Below are 16,924 nucleotides of genomic sequence, written 5' to 3'. Positions count from 1 at the left end.
TTGTTACTTTTTTCAGCCTTCTTAATTTCTGGCCCATGGTTTTTTTTTGGCATGTGATAACCCATAAACAAGTCAATGAAATATAATGCCCTTTTGCATGTGGGTGAAGGATTTGGAAAGGGCAGGGTTGAACTAATCATTACCAATCTAGCGCATCACAGTTGATTTTAGTCAATAAATGCAACTGAGGTGCAGCATGCTAGATGATACAAAGCAATGTTTGACATAACATCCATTTTGAGACAAAACATGGCATCTGTGTTGCTCCAAAAGGCTGCAAACTGGGCTCATTCTGTATGGACAAGGTAGCATTGCATTGTGTGACGCACAAATGTTATGGATACTCTTGGTGTGAACAACATGATTTTCTTTCCAGACAGACTGAAGCATTTGTTGTTACGAGGTATGCTGGGAAAAGTAAGGTTTGAGGCCAGTATAGGTCTGTTACATTCACACTATAAAAACTCATTTTTCACCTCCCTTCAACTGTCAACTGTTTGATGTTATTTTGATCACTGATATGCAGCATCTAGAATAATGCAATACATAACCAGGTTATGGAAATATAATACAATATAATTCAGGGGAGTTTTGATCCTTTAATTGTGACAATATCCCAGCAAGTTACTGGAAATGGTTAATGCAATTCTGAATCGTAGTTGCTTTATTTTGAGCTATGCCCTAAATTTAATTAGGTCCCCGTTGTAGTTACCCAGTCGTAGCTTCCTTCATCCTAACACATGCCTTTGTAATTAAATAATACTACTCAGAAATGAGACATGCCAAATCAATAGCAAGGGACTCATACTTCTAAAAATACTGTAATATTAAGTAGCTTGTTTCTACTGCCACAAATCTAAAGGGACATCCAAGGTATTTGCCAGTAACTCTACTTTAATCCTAACTAATCACCTTGGAGGCCTGGGGGCTTAAAGTTTGAATATTCAAGAGTCTTGAAGATACCAATAGCTTTAGAAGCTTTGTTAACATTAGACTAGAAATACAATGTGATTATGCATCACTCTGGCCGTGGTTTGTGTAGTGGTATAAGTAGGGGTCAACTTCAAAGATGCATGTGTTAAAAGGATTTGACTATATATATATATATATATATATATATATATATATATATATATATATATATAATATATATATATATATATATATATATATATATTATTAAATAATTAAGTCACTGTATACCTGATTTCTTTTTAAAGAAAATCACATCTTACATAATTTAGATAAGGCCAAATCTAAACTTCACTGGGTTGGATACAGGAAGGATTCAGTGTCTTCCTGCTCTGGGTTTTTGAAAGTCTTTAAAAAACAAAGAGATTAGAATTGTACAGCTCATCAAATGCAAAATGGGCGTTTCTTCAAGGACAGTGCTTGAAGCCATAACAAATGAAATCCCTGTATGAATTCTCACACATTTTTTATGAAATTTAAAGTAAGTCATTAAAATATATATTATACATGCGTCTGGATAAAATGGATAAAACATTGGATACATACGGGTACACAGACACAAAAACAAAATGGTGAACACCTTACCTTGACCTTGCAAGTATACATCGCAGTCCTTTACGTGTTAATAAATACAAATAGCTTCATCAATAGACACATACAGGGCAGAACAAACATGTGACCAACCTAATGCACATAATAAAGCCAGTAGACAACATTAAAAAATGTAAATGTGATTGGAAAAATGATTCTGGACCACTTGTCTATGGCATTAACATCAGTCAAATCAGGAATCTTGATTTTAAGTTGAGAAGTCCTTCTCCGTAAGCGACCCTTTTTATGAACGACATGTCTGTCTGCTGCATTCCTCCCATAGACGTCACGGCTTGTCATTGGCTTTCTGTACTGGATGCTGGCACTATCGTAAGAAAACATAGTGGCTCTGGGGTCATTTATGCTTGTCAAAACCTCAGAGCCACTAACTTCGTTTCTGATTTCCAGGGTGTTTAGAAGGATGTTTCCATGGGCGTCAACCTGTGACAAGAACCAACGTGACAATAAATAAGAGCCTCTGATGGGCTGAAAATATGTCAGTTAATATGGGAAGCAGCTAGTTGGTTAATGACAGGAAAGAAAGGGCAATCTCCAAGTGAAATAACAAAAGAAGTGCAGCACTACCTGAGATAGAGATGATTCTTTAATCTAGTGCAGTTCTCAACATCAGGTTTTTTAAATGAATACACATCTGTGCTAAAACGTGTTTATTTATAAATTGCACAACTGAGACTTATGTTGAGAATGGAAGTGCATAACAGTTAAAATGTTGTGTCAGCTACAACCAGTTTAAGCAATCAGGAATGACTGACAAAATACTACACTATAATATAATAAAATAAGTTCCCCATTTACTTATTGTTTTTTAAAAAGAAATAAATGAGTAAATAGATACTGTAAAGTAAAAACAGAGGTATTTCAGTCAAAACATAATTTTCAACAAAATCACAAACAGGAAGCATGCATTTTAACACAGGCTTGCACACTTTTCTAAATAACAATGGACAGACAAAATAGAAATCAAAAGTATCATATACTGTACTCAGATAGATAGCTATCACTGTCAAAAAGTAAAGCACAAAACTATCTTTTTTCCTGGATTCAAAAATGGCAAACTCAGCTGCAGCTCCTCTCCCTCGGGTGGTGGAGGTAGCTCCAGTTCTTCTAGTGGTGGAGGTGGGAGTGGCAAGTAGTACTCCTATGGTGGCAGAGGCGGAACTAGCAGGTATTCACCATCTGCTGGTGGAGGTGGGAGCGAAAAGCAGTCCTCCCACAGTGGTGGAGACGTAACCAGCAGGTATTCACGCTCTGCTAGTAGAGGTGGGAAAAGCTCCTTCTTGGGCTGTGGACGCACCAGCTTCCCCCTTCTGGGCGCTGGAAGCTCGGGCTCCCCCTGTCTGGGCGCTAGGCACTCGGGCTCCCCTCATCTGGGTGCTGGACGCTTGGGCTAGCCCCCCTCTGCGTGCTGCACGCTCGGGCTCTCCCCTTTTGGGCTGTGGATTCACCAACTCCTGCTTCTTGGCCTGCTGCTCTCCTTCTGGCAATGGAAGCAGAGGCCCCTTGTGAGGTGACGACAGGAGGGTGATGAAGGCGGGAACAGACAGCCCTTCCATGGAGGTGACAATAGGAGTGGCAAGTAATCCTCCTCAAGCCATTGGAAGGTGCAGGTGGTCGTCACTCCTTCCACCTGGGTGCGGCGTTCCCTCTCCTCCTCCTCCTCCTCCTCCTGGAGAGCGGGGTAGCCGACCACCCAGTGGCCCTATTCTCCATAGGGAAGGCACAGGTTCTCGGCCTCGAGAACGTTGAGGCAGGCCTCCAACCTGCCCTCTGGCTATCCTTCCTCCTTTTGTGGCCTGGGGCAGTTGAGGATAAAATGGTCCCTCTCCACGCACAGCAGGCACCAATGCATTGTCTCCGCCAGGTGGAAGTGTTTGTTCCTGCGGCCCTTCCGGGGCATTGGAAACGGAGGTTTTTCAAAAATAAAAAAATACAGTCCTTCCCTGGTCTGACTCAGAGGTTACGGTTTATCCCAAGCAGAACACCATATGTGGCAGGCTGGCTTGAGCGGTTACCCCAGACCCGGACGAACACAACGTATTGAGAGTGAAATGAATGCGAATCACCCAGCAGGCTGAGGCGCGTATTTATTAAACAAAATAAAAGATTTAACAAAACACAAAACAAATGGTATGTGGGCATGTGGCAAAGTGGCTGGTGGAGGGGAATAGGTGTAGCGGTGATGCGATGCAGGAGTGACAGGCAGACAACGATATCCAGTGGAAAAGTGCTTTTATGTGTAATCCAGATCTGGTGACCGTCAAATAATAAATCCCCGGCTATACACAACAATGTGTAAAGCACGGGGATAACAAAAACTGGGCACAGTCCCGAACAAAAACAAACACATGGTCACCAGTCCTGGGTGAGTGCAGTCGTGCTGGTGCTGAATGAAAACAACGGTACTTCGTGACGATAGTGCAGTGGTGCTCTGGACAGTGCTGACCCTAGTCGACAGCTCCGGAGGTGTGTTTTAACTGTCTACAAGTGAAGAACAGACAATTAACAGGACAAACACAATAACACACAACACAATTTAGTTTCCACACACTGAGAGCTCCTCTCTCCTCCTTCTCTATCTCTCTCGTATCGTTTTACCCAAACGAAGGAAAAGATCAGCGTTACCCTGGCCCCTATATGTAATCCTGCATGATATCTAGGTAAACGGTCGCAGTTGCCTTATTACTTGCAGCTGCCTCTCATTTACCTTTCAAATCAATACGGTCTTACAACAGAGTCTCGCTTATTTCCAGGCTGAACCACTTCCCTGACCTGGAAACGAACTGTCAGGCCAGCCCTTCCAGATACTCCTCCTCTCGTTCTTTAGCGCCCTCACAGGTTGGGAGGAAGATTCATCACCAGAACTCATATTTCCGTCACATATCCCACCGCTCAGAGTGGAGCCGAAGGAACACTCGGCTAAATCTACCTTCCCCATTACTCCTCCCTCCCTGGAAAAATAATCTGCATTCTGGTGGTCTTTCCCCGCACGGTGTACCATGTGGTACATGAAGGGCTGCAATGCCAGATACCACCGAGTTATCCGGGCATTGCTGTCCTTCATTGTGCTTAACCACTTGAGTGGGGCGTGGTCTGTGACCAGATCGAATGAGTGTCCCAGCAGGTAGTATCGTAAAGAGTGAGTAGCCCATTTAATGGCTAAACACTCTTTTTCGACTACGGAGTAGTTACGTTCCCGAGGTAACATTTTTTTACTCAGGTATAATATCGGGTGTTCTACTTTTTGGGACAAGACTGCACCCAAACCTACATCCGATGCGTCGGTGTGGAGGATGAATCTCTTGGTGAAATCCGGTGTGATAAGAGTGGGGGCCTGGCAAAGTGTACGCTTAATAGTATCAAACGCTCCCTGACACTCAGCTGACCATTTAATTAATTTTGGAGCACTGTTTTTAGTGAGGTCGACTAACGGGTTAACCACTGTGGCATACTCGGGGATGAAGCGGCGGTAATAACCGGCTAAGCCCAGTAGTGACCTCACCTGAGTCTTGGTTTTGGGGATCGCTGCATCAACCAAAGCCTGGATTTTGGTGACCACAGGTCTCACCCTTCCATTCCCCATTAAAAATCCCAAATATTGAGTCTCTGTTTTGGCAAACGCACATTTCCTCAAGTTAGCTGTCAGCCGGGCTGCCCTTAGAGACTGAAGAACGGCTGTAACCCTAGCCAAATGCTCTCGCCAGGTGGAGCTGTATATCACCACGTCATCAATATACGCTGCTGCATATTCATGATGTGGGTCTAAAACCTGGTCCATCAGTCTCTGAAAGGCAGCGGGCGCACCATGTAGCCCAAATGGCATGGTTTTAAAGTGGAACAGCCCTTCTGGTGTTGAAAATGCGGTTTTCTCTCTGGAGCTGCGGGTTAAAGGGATTTGCCAGTATCCCTTCGTCAGGTCCAGAGTGGAAATAAACCTCGCTTTTCCCAGTCTGTCTAAAAGTTCGTCGACCCAAGGCATGGGATATGCATCGAACTTAGCAATAGCGTTCACCTTTCTGAAATCCACGCAGAAGCGGTTGGTGCCGTCTTTCTTAGCCACTATGACGATCGGACTGCACCACTCGCTCCTGGAAGGTTCAATCACCCCAAGCTCGAGCATATCCCATACCTCTTTGCGAACGCCACTTCGTCGACTTTCCGGGATCCGGTATGGTCTCTCTCGCACTGTGACACCTGGTGGAGAGATAATGTCATATTCAACTAAATTTGTTTTGCCGGGCACGTCAGAAAAAACATCGCTGAACTCCTCAATAAGCTTACGCAGCTCCCTCTGCTGATCTGGAACCAACTGTTCCCCCATAGAAATCGCTCTTGTGCTCGGGGTCTCTGGACAGGGACCTAAATCATCCTCCATATTGCCTGGGGCTATAAATAAGACCTCCCTTGCCTGCCAGGGCTTTAACAAATTGACATGATAAATTTCACGTTCATTTCGGCGATCGGGCTGTCTAATTTCATAATTTACTTTCCCTATAGCCCGAATCACCTCATACTGTCCCTGCCATTTAGCACACAGTTTCGATTCTGATGAGGGAAGTAGCAGCATTACCTTGTCCCCTGGTCGAAAGGTTTGAATCCGTGCATTTTTGTTGTAATGCTGCTGTTGTCGGTGCTGAGCCGATCTGAGGTTGTCTTGGGCCAAACGACCGACCAAATCCAGGCGATCTCGTAGTAGGAGCACATACTTCACTACATTTTTAGATGAGCCTTTGTGCTCCTCCCACCCCTCCCTCAGCAGGTTGAGAATGCCACGAGGCTGCCGGCCGTACAGGTGCTCAAAGGGGGAGAACCCCGTTGAACTCTGCGGCACTTCTCTCACCGCAAAAAGGAGGTAGGAAAGAAGCGATGCCCAATGTTTCTGCTCCTGTGTTACGAATCGCCTCAGCATCGACTTTAAGGTCTGATTAAAGCGTTCAACCAAACCGTCCGATTGTGGATGATAAACGGACGTCCTGATGGGACGTATTTTTAATATTTTGTACACCTGCTGTAACGTATTGGACAAAAAATTGGTCTTGTGATCAGTCAAAATCTCCTTGGGGATCCCTACTCTAGCCATAATCTGCGCTAACTCGGTGGCTATTGCAGCTGCACTAGTGGACCTCAATGGAACTGCCTCTGGGCATTGCGTTGCATAATCCACCACTACTAATATATGCGTATACCCAGAGTCAGAAGGTAGCAAAGGGCCCATTATGTCCATTGCAATGCACTCAAAAGGAGTGGAAATAATGGGCAGTGGGACCAAAGGGGCGGGGCGCACTCGACCCGGCGCTACTCGCTGGCAGTCTGGGCATGTGGCTACATATTTCGACACATCAGTATGAAGACCGAGCCAATAGAGTCGAGCCAATATTCGTTCCCTCGTCTTCTCGGCTCCGAGGTGCCCCGCAAAAGGGATGTCATGCGCCAGCCTCATGACCTCGGTCCGACAAGACAGGGGAACCAACAATTGTGTTACAGGTTGTCCTGTGCCCGTGGCTAGGTTTACTCTATATAGTAATTGCCCCTTTATACTGAAATGTGGATATACTAGCGCTCCAGCGCCATCAACATCCTTACCTTCAATGGACCGGACCTGCCCCCAAGCGTGCACCAGTGACAGGTCGTTCTTTTGGCCCCACACTAGGTCCGCGCTTGAGTACCATGGGTCCGGTACATTGAGAGGGGCTGGAATAACCTCTGCCCTAGTCGGTCTAGTACCCTCGCCCTCTCGGTTGCACTGCGTTCCCACTCCCTTCAACTGGCGTTTGTTACCATTGCAGCACTCTCCCACCAGACCCCAGCCTTGTTTCAAAGACGATCCCTCCCATTTCGCAGTCCGTCTCTCCTTATTTGTTTTTCTAGGACGGAAAAGAGGGGAAAACATTTCAGGGTGAAAAGGGAACACATTGCCAATCCGTTCCTTTTTTTTACTGCCACGTTTACGTGTGTGGCTGAGACTGCCATTATTTGCATTAATTCTTTGAATTTTGGCCAGTCTGCCCAGAATAACTGGGTGTGGCAACCTTTCCGCCATCCCGACTACAAGGTGATGTTTTATTGGTCCTACCGATAAATATACTTTTAGTGTAGGGTATGCCGTCGTGTCTCCATGGATACAGGAGAAGGCCACCTGACCTTGTGGCTGCCATGACACACCGCCCAGGAGAGCTCTCCTAATCAAGGTTTGCTCACACCCTGTGTCCACTAACACGTGGGTTTTCACATTTCCCAAAACAACATCAATCAGACAAGGCCCCTCTCGACCATTTTCCCCACGCTTACCCGCTTCAGGTGCCCAATTGCACGCGGCTACGTCACACTCCATGGCAGCGGGGCATGACCTGGCCAGATGTCCCGGCTGGTTGCACCTGAAACAGATAGGAGGGACAGAGGGGGCATAGGTCAAAAATCTGTCCCGCTGCTGGTATGGCAACGGGGCAGGGGTAGCACCTCTACCCCTGCTGGGTCCAACCTTGGTCTCCATGGGGGGAAGGGAAGGGGGCCCAATGGGGTCGGTGCTCTAGGAGGTCTGGGTCCCGGGAACGAGGGGGGAGGTGGTGTTGGAGGAGATGGAGGGAGAGGTTGGCTGCTCCGAAGTGCAGGGGCGGACAGGATTCCGACCTGGGCAGAAGTCAGGGAGTCCTCGAAGTCTTCCGCCAGTTTGACAGCCTCCTCCAGGGTGTCGGGGTTGTGGCGCCGTATCCACGCCTGGGTTTCGGCGCCGACCACATGGCAGAACTGCTCTATCACAATGGCTTCCCCCATCTGCTGGGCGGTCTTCTTCCCGGAGGTCAGCCAATGCACCATGTGGTCGCACAACCGCTCTGCAACCACCCTGGGGTGTGTCTCCGGGGCTCTCCGGTACTCCCTAAACCGCGCCCGGTGGGTCTCTGTAGTGATATTCAGGCGGCGGAGGACAGCCTGCTTGGCCAGGTCGTACTTGTTGGCCTGATGGTCGCTCATAGCTTGGTAGGCTGCCTGAGCCTCCCCGATCAGGCAGGGTCCCAACTGGCTGGCCCAGAACTCCCGCGGCCAAGCCGCCGCGGTAGCCAGCCGCTCGAAAGCCACCAAATACACCGCCGGGTCATCCTCCTCTGACATCTTCATTGCCCGTGCCTTCGGGGGCGACATCACCGGTGTTGTGGTAGGGGTCGTCGCTGCAGCAAAGGCCAGCCCTACCCGTTCAATGAGCGCCATGTAGCGCTCCTCCCTCCTTCTCTCCTCTGCGTCGCGTCTGCTCTCCAGTGCCTACAGCAGCTCCGTCAGCGCATTGCGGTCCATAGTCCCGTGTTCTGACACCATGTGTGGCAAAGTGGCTGGTGGTGGGGAATAGGTGTAGCGGTGATGCAATGCAGGAGTGACAGGCAGACAACGATATCCAGTGGAAAAGTGCTTTTATTTGTAATCCAGGTCTGGTGACCGTCAAATAATAAATCCCCGGCTATACATAACAATGTGTAAAGCGCGGGGATACCAAAAACTGGGCACAGTCCCGAACAAAAACAAACACATGGTCACCAGTCCTGGGTGAGTGCAGTCGTGCTGGTGCTGAATGAAAACAACGGTACTTTGTGACGATAGTGCAGTGGTGCTCCGGACAGTGCTGACCCTAGTCGACAGCTCCGGAGGTGTGCTTTAACTGTCTACAAGTGAAGAACAGACAATTAACAGGACAAACACAATAACACACAACACGAATTAGTTTCCACACACTGAGAGCTCCTCTCTCAATCCTTCTCTCTCTCTCTCGGATCGTTTTACCCAAACAAAGGAAAAGAGCAGCGTTACCCTGGCCCCTATATATAATCCTGCATGATATCTAGGTAAACGGTTGCAGCTGCCTTATTACTTGCAGCTGCCTCTCATTTACCTTTCAAATCAATACGGTCTTACAACAGAGTCTCGCTTCTTTCCAGGCTGACCCACTTCCCTGACCTGGAAACTAACTGTCAGGCCAGCCCTTCCAGATACTTCTCCTCTCGTTCTTTAGCGCTCTCACAGGTCGGGAGGAAGATTCATCACCAGAACTCATATTTCCATCAAAGGGCAAAAACAAACAAACCAACACACAGATAATAATTATAACAAGTACTCCTACTACTCCTGAATACTCTTCACCCATTGCAGCCAAAGCTATAGGATTTTATAGTGGTGACTGAAGGATTAACTAGCTATTAATTATCACGTTAACCCCTCGGTCACATTCTGCATGGGTTCACTATGGATGTGTGACTGTCAGCTAATCATATTATGTAGCTGATCAGTCACGCATTCCCACATGGTAATTTTCAAAAAACTAAAACAATAACAAATAATGGCTGCGGCTTTTCGTCCGTGCCACAAACAACAATTATACAATAAATCATAATACCATAATAATAAATAATAACAGCACACAAATATATACATAGGGGGCGAGCACTTTGCCACAGGTGGGCAAACATATTTTTAGATTTCAACAAATACTAGTTTTGACTTAACTTAAACATATCTGAAATAATAAAAAAAAAAGGCGAAAATGTTTAAAAATGCTTTATTACGAAACAAATTCAACTACTTTTCCTATCCAGTAGCTATCTTGGATTTGGTTTTGCACTCTACTGACTTTAGCTTTTAGAATTAAAAAAATTAAAGGATTATTTCTGTTACAAAATTATAATTATACCCATTATGCAATATTTTTTGTAGTATTTCTTTGGAGTCAAAAAGTCATAACATTTTACACAATAATTTGTAGAGAATGTTATTATACAACATCGGATTAATGCATTTGTATGTGTAGAATAATGAACTCGGTGAGGTTTTTTCAAAAGTAAGTAAACCGCAAATGAAACTGAGTGTGCCACAGACAGGGTGCCACGGAGTCTGGAAATGCCATTGCCGCGTGTCTTAAAAACAGTGTTATACAATAAAATCCACTCAGAAAAGTAGGATTTTTTTGTGCCGAATGTAATTTAGGTGAATTGTACACTCCAAATATTTATATTTTGTTATCTTTTATATAATATTTTCATAAATTATTATTACGATTAATGACATGTTTCATTGTCTTGTGCGATATGTACTGACTTTAGAGCTAAAAATCAAAAATAAAAATAAAATTGCAATAGAGTCTGATATCTTTGTGTCATAATAGAAAATGGTTTTACCTCTATATGTTTAATTTATTTTAATGGGATTTATATAAGATCAGTGCTTTTTTTCACAAGTAAAAAGGATACTATACACATATATAACTGACATACGCAGTAGTGATTTTTTAACATCGTGTTGCCTTCAATCCTTGAACAGCATTGTCTGTCTTTCTGCTGTTTACAACAGCATTCTCTGAATTTTTTTGTTATTTCTTTCACTTCCATTGACAGCCTTTCTAGCCTTTCCAAGACAATGTCTTCCATTGTCGAACGCTTATTGTTTGGTGGCTGAGGTGCATAGCACTGTTCAGACTTTGCGATAAATCAATAAAAACTTCATATCTGTTTGATGTTTGAAGAGGTTCATTTTTAACTACTATTTCTGCCCCAGTAGCAATGTTACTGAATCCAACATGAGAATCGTTCTCAAGAGCACAAACTGCACGCAGCATGTCAGAGCAGCCAGGTGGCGCAGTGGGATTTGGCCTGTCTTTTTCAGGACTACAGCTTTTCTTTCCCATTTGTTAATTCAATATATTAATCCTTGTCCACATAGTGTGTATTTCATATACATTGAATGTGGGCACAGAAGTAAATGCAAATAATTTAACAAGCAGCACTATGTACTACGTTTAACTGTTTTTCTTTTTATCTGGGCTGCAATAACGTTTGTCCTACTCTGTCGCCATTTGGAGTCGACTTAAGTAATACAACATAACCAGTAGACTAGCACAAAGGAAGCAAGGTCAAGAACCGGAAGGATTAGACAGACAGCGTGTGGATAGACACGGCGGGAATAGCAGAGTGGTAGATTAGTGAAGGAGAATAGTAATAAACATGATTAATGTTAACTAATAAACCATGGAATAAAGTTCATGTGAATTGAGACCCACCAGTGCATCTGAATCTTCATTACATGTTTACTAAAGAGTAAGGACATTACACCGAGTTTGTACAGTACTGTACTGTAATTGATTCATTCACTGCAGTTCTTTCAACCGTTTTTATAAGGACATTCAACGAAAAATAAGCCTGCAATAACTGTAGTTAACTTGTAATAATCATGAATGACATGGGTTATTGATGGTGCAGTGGTGAACTGCAGGTATGGCACCTGTTTGTGTGAATAAAGTATGGATAATTTATTGTGGGAGTTTAGTGTATAATGGAGTGGACTTGAATATTTCTAAACATTATACATAAAGGTTTTCATGTGTTGTGTAGTGTGCAGTTTTCTGTACAAGGGCTGGCCACCTTTGGACTGCACATGTGGAAAAAAAAAACTGTGTGTTAGACCAAAATTTTTTGGGAAAAAAAAAAACTTTTGGAAAGAAAGCAAATGATTTTAGATCTATAAATCTAAAACAAACTATGAGATCTAGACAAGAATATTAAATATTTTGGGGAATTAATGTTTGTGAGTGAATTAAGTGTGCTTGAAGTGACATCACAGACAGAAAGAGAGACTGTGTGTTGGTTGGTGTTTGTGCTTGCGTGCTTCTTTGTTTTGTGAGGTTTTTTTTTGTTTTCAAGAATCTTTTATTGCCTCTCTGAAGCACTCTAGTTTTATTTTAAGAAACGTCTGTCAAGGTGTTTATTGCTGTGTCTCTCTGGGTGGATAGAACACGTATTTAGGGAAGCTGTGCTGGTAATGTCACCTGAGATGAGTATTCATTCATCCATCCATTATCTGTAACCGCTTAAGCCTATTGAGGGTCACAGTGAGCTAGAGCCTAACCCGGAAGGCAGAGGGGCGCAAGGTGGGACTACACCCTCTACGGGACACCAGGCCATCGCAGGGTAACTTAGAGAGGTCAATCTACCTAACCAGCATCTCTTTGGACTGTGGGAGGAAACCAGAGTACCTCGAGAAAAAACATGTGAACACATGGAGAACATGCAAACTCCACAAAGATAGACCTGAGATCGGAATCAAACCCAGGACCCTGGAGCTGTGAGGCAACAGTGCTAACCACTGCACCACCATGCCGCCCTAAAATGAGTATTCAACAAAGGCTAAATTATCATAGAATAATCTGTCTTTTTGACGAAAAACATAATTTGATGCTTCAGAGAAGAAAGTGAATGACGTTCCAAGATTGGACTAGTTAGCTAAGAGTAAGAACCGATTAATTTAGGGTACATAGAAGCATGTACTGACTAATCAACCTCAATGAAATACTGTACATAATGCATTTTATTACCATGACAACTTGAGCACTCAAAGGAGTTTCTACATTATTACAGTGGGAACCGAGTCAATTCCAACCAAGATATTTTTAACTGAGTATTCGTGTAAGATCTAATGTCAGCAGCTGTTATTGTACATTACAGATCATTTCATCATAGCATCTGTACTGTGTCTTTTGAAATATGATGGATATTACCTACTTCTGTTTACATGAACCAAGTTCATACCAAGCTTTGCATTTGTACAAAACAGCGGTAGCATCCAAATCAGATCATTGATTCTTTTTCTACTTTGAGAAAGGTGACGGTAGGTTAGGCTGTCATGACCTATTTCTGTTTCACAATATAGAGAACATTGTAGCTGTACAAGCGATCCATAATGGATCATAATCTGCCTTCGTGCTTGCTAGTTCTTACTGTATCTGTATCTTGGGAGGGGAAAAGTATGGATGTGCAGCCACCCATGTCATCCTCTTTCCCATGGTCTACTGTTATCATCTGCCATGTTTCATTGCTATGAGGCACATACCTTTCTTCTGCATATCTGTGAACTAATCAAGGCATGTAACAACACGTAACTATAATTATGCATAACTTCTTCAATCTAGAAACATCTAAGGAGATTTGGACAACACAGTATGGTGCATCACATTAAATATTTGTTTAATAAAAAGTAGTATTTTTACAGGAAGATGGCACTATTGTATTGCAGTTCAGTGCTGAAAAAAAAAAACTAGACTTTTTATTCTAAAATAAAACCAGAAAAAAGTAAAGAAGACCACTGACCTCCCATCCCCTTTATATCTTTAAAAAGGCTTCAGCAAATGTACATGTTTGATTTCCTTCTGCTAAAATCAATAGGCTTCCCTGAGGTATAGACTTTTTTTAAAATTTATTCTCCAATCAAAAACCCAGCAGCAATGAAACTGACAGTTTTTGCACTTTGAGTGTTGTATATCAAATGCACCAGCGGCTGACTTATTTGTTTTTGCTATTCAGTCATGAAACAAAAGTAGCAAATTGGACCAGAGTTTAAAGTTTTGTAGGCTTAAAATGCAATGCCCTTCAGTAACTTTATTTTATTTTTTATTATCCAATTATTTTAGGTAAAGGGAGGGTAAAATATTTTTTATTAGGAATATCCTTTATGTCAGTAAAGTCATGTTGACTGCAGCCATAGTTGGTGAATACTTGATTGGAGTAGCTCTGAGATCAAGAAAAGGACATAAAAAACTCAAAAGTCAATCGCAATAAAGAATCTACTTTTCTTTTGGTTTTTGAAGGATAAGGCATAGCCAACAAAATATATCGCAAGTGGACTTTATCACAGCAGAAGTGGACAGAGGACAGACAGATTTCTTAACATAACTAACATTATAGATTTTGGATATTACATTATAAGAAAATTATGTGCCAAGTAACGTGACCCTTATAAAAGTTTACCATAGTAATTTAGCAGTTTATTTTTTTTTTTTTTTAGTATGCTTTACTAAACCTCTCTACAATTTACCTATGCTTTAGCATGCTGATCATTACTATAATTTATTACACTTTGTTATGCTTTTACTATGGGAAGCTTTAAGGTTGGAACCAGTATATAATAATAATAATAATAATAATAATAATAATAATAATAATAATAATAATAATAATAATAATATATCACATTATTATTATGTCTCCAGGTGACATTTATAACTAGATAAAGGCATTAAACATCAAATAAAATTTTGGTTCATTTCAGATAATACTCTCAAGGTTTTCAGCACAAGGTTTTCTGCCTTTATCTTAGCCGAATCTGAGAATCTTGGCAAGCCATCACGATGTGCTGCAGAATTCTGATAAGACACCACATTGTTATTCATTTCCTGAGAATGCAAATCAGAAAATCAAGTAATAACATAATCAACTCAAGTGCTCTCAAACTGAAAGAATATGCTAATTTTTCGAAGGTTCAAACAAAACTCAATGAGAATTTATGAATAAAAATTACTTTCTTGGAGAAAGTGGAATGAAATGAAACGTTCATTTCTGAAAAGGATTACTGCAGGCCTGGCTAGAGGTTGATGAGAGGCTGGACCCTTGTCATGCTTTAAACAACCTGCACTAAAGGGTACCTGTATTTACAGCATCAATCTTTATAGCTCTTTTCTTGAAGCGTGATGAATCACCCCTGATTTAAAAATGCTAAATCATAATTTTAAAGTAAGAAACATTGAAGGCATAGCCAAAACATCTGTCTTTTTGACTTTGTTTCTCTTAGTTCTACCTCAGAAGTGTAAGCAATCCCTTCTGCTTTGTTAGTCAATAAGACTCACCTTTACCAGAGGAAATTGGGTGTAACTAATAGAACAGCAAGTCATTTAATCTTACAGTGGATGTAATAATCTACACTATAATAAATGACAATATGGGCTTTATTTTTATAATCCATTTTTGATTCATTTTACCTGTTTTTTTTTACCCAATTTCAAAATGTCCATTAGAATGGCGGAGGAACTCTACAGCCCATTTATCGATCAGAAGGACGGAAGGTCAACGGATGACTTCATCCTTTCAAATATTGTAAACAGAACATCGTATCTTATCAGAACTTTTATTGCATCCCAGAATTGCAGCAGTGTTGCACCTGAAGTTTAACTTTAGAATAGTAGAGGGATCCTTCAAGAACCGATTTAATTTATTTTTTGGCCATTGTGTACTGTTTGCCGTATAGAAAATACCACAAGAATTGTTCACTTTTTTCAAAAGTTTGGATAATAGCCCAAAATTATTCATAGTACTTTGTTTAACAAAAATATGTCCCTTATTTTTCAAAAATGATACAAAACCACAGTGACAACTTTCAACAACCTATGAGTCAACCTGCAATTCTGTGCACAGAAACCCTCAGAAAACAGCTTATAGACAGTTTTGATAGACAGATGTTACTTTTATTGGTAAGCCAATTTTAGTAACATAATTTTAAAGGGAAACAGGGTTAATAACCTCTGAGGTTTTAACTTGTTGAAAGTTTTATGGTTGGTAGTTTTTTTTTTTTTTGTTTGTTTTCCATTCCTAAACCCGTCAGCATTCACACCCCTTTGCCTTAATCCTTCTGCGGCTCCTGGGGCCAAGGAAATCTAATATGCAAACAGCGTTTGCTTCAAGCTTTAAGTCATCACAGTGAAGGACTGGCATGCTTCAAGGGCTGGGATCAGAAATGTAAAGTGATTGGATGACAATGCCGCAAGAAATGCAATTACACACAGTGTACACAAGTAGACAAATGCATGCAAATAAGGACATATCATCCATTTAGCAGATTTGTGTCTGACAACTTTATATCACTCTACTCTATATAAATAATCATTTTGGAGATTAGCACTAACCAATACTTTTGCTGTGTATAAAACTTGGGCTTGTAAATACTGCAGCTACATAAATAGTTACCTTATTAAGAGCTGGGAAATAACAGCCTTGTGACTGGTGTACATACTGTGAAGCCCTGTAGCTAGGTAATTAGAAGTATTACTGCATCTCACACCCAGCTAATTTTCAATACTGTCACTAATTAAAGAAATAAACAGGTAGCCCACAGCAAAGTTTCCCTTCAGCCCTTGATTGAATTAATCACCAACTGGCACTGAACCCTGCTTCAAAGACCAGCTCGGATCAAGACAAATGCCCAAAATATTTATTAGAACATGATTTAATAAACAGATCTGGAAATACAAGGGATAATGGAAATTACAACAGTATTTTACATCTTGTTCGCTAAAAGATATTTTAGGGCGATCAGACCCCCAGGTATAAAAGCATAGGAGCGTCTGTAAAGATGGAGAAGGGGGAGATGCTAGCACAAGCACTATTTGCTGACTGAACTACTGGGATTTTCTACTCTGAGGGAGGTGATGTAACTTTGGGAAAGCAATGTAGCAATGTGTCTATCTCTCCTCCCGATCCATGCTTAACAAGCATTGTATATATGGGGCCTAAGTCCTAAAATGTGAACGCCAGCAGAAGTACAGTTT

The 16,924-nt window shown here is 42.1% G+C and overlaps 1 protein-coding gene across 2 annotated transcripts in view; it reads right to left on the bottom strand.

Moving 5' to 3' along the window:
- Positions 1-1,199: 1,199 nt before the first annotated feature.
- The window catches only part of LOC121324204 (gamma-aminobutyric acid receptor subunit beta-1), a 134,772-nt gene continuing 119,047 nt past the window's right edge, over positions 1,200-16,924 (bottom strand). For both annotated transcript variants that reach the window (XM_041265812.1, XM_041265822.1), the window contains one exon: positions 1,200-2,004. In XM_041265812.1, the coding sequence (XP_041121746.1) occupies positions 1,657-2,004 (348 nt within the window). In that variant the 3' untranslated portion in view covers positions 1,200-1,656. The remainder of the gene's footprint in view (positions 2,005-16,924) is intronic.

Source organism: Polyodon spathula, chromosome 1 (assembly GCF_017654505.1).
Source record: "Polyodon spathula isolate WHYD16114869_AA chromosome 1, ASM1765450v1, whole genome shotgun sequence".
NCBI classification, from domain to species: Eukaryota; Metazoa; Chordata; class Actinopteri; order Acipenseriformes; family Polyodontidae; genus Polyodon; species Polyodon spathula.
This window is presented reverse-complemented; position numbering and strand designations above follow the sequence as displayed.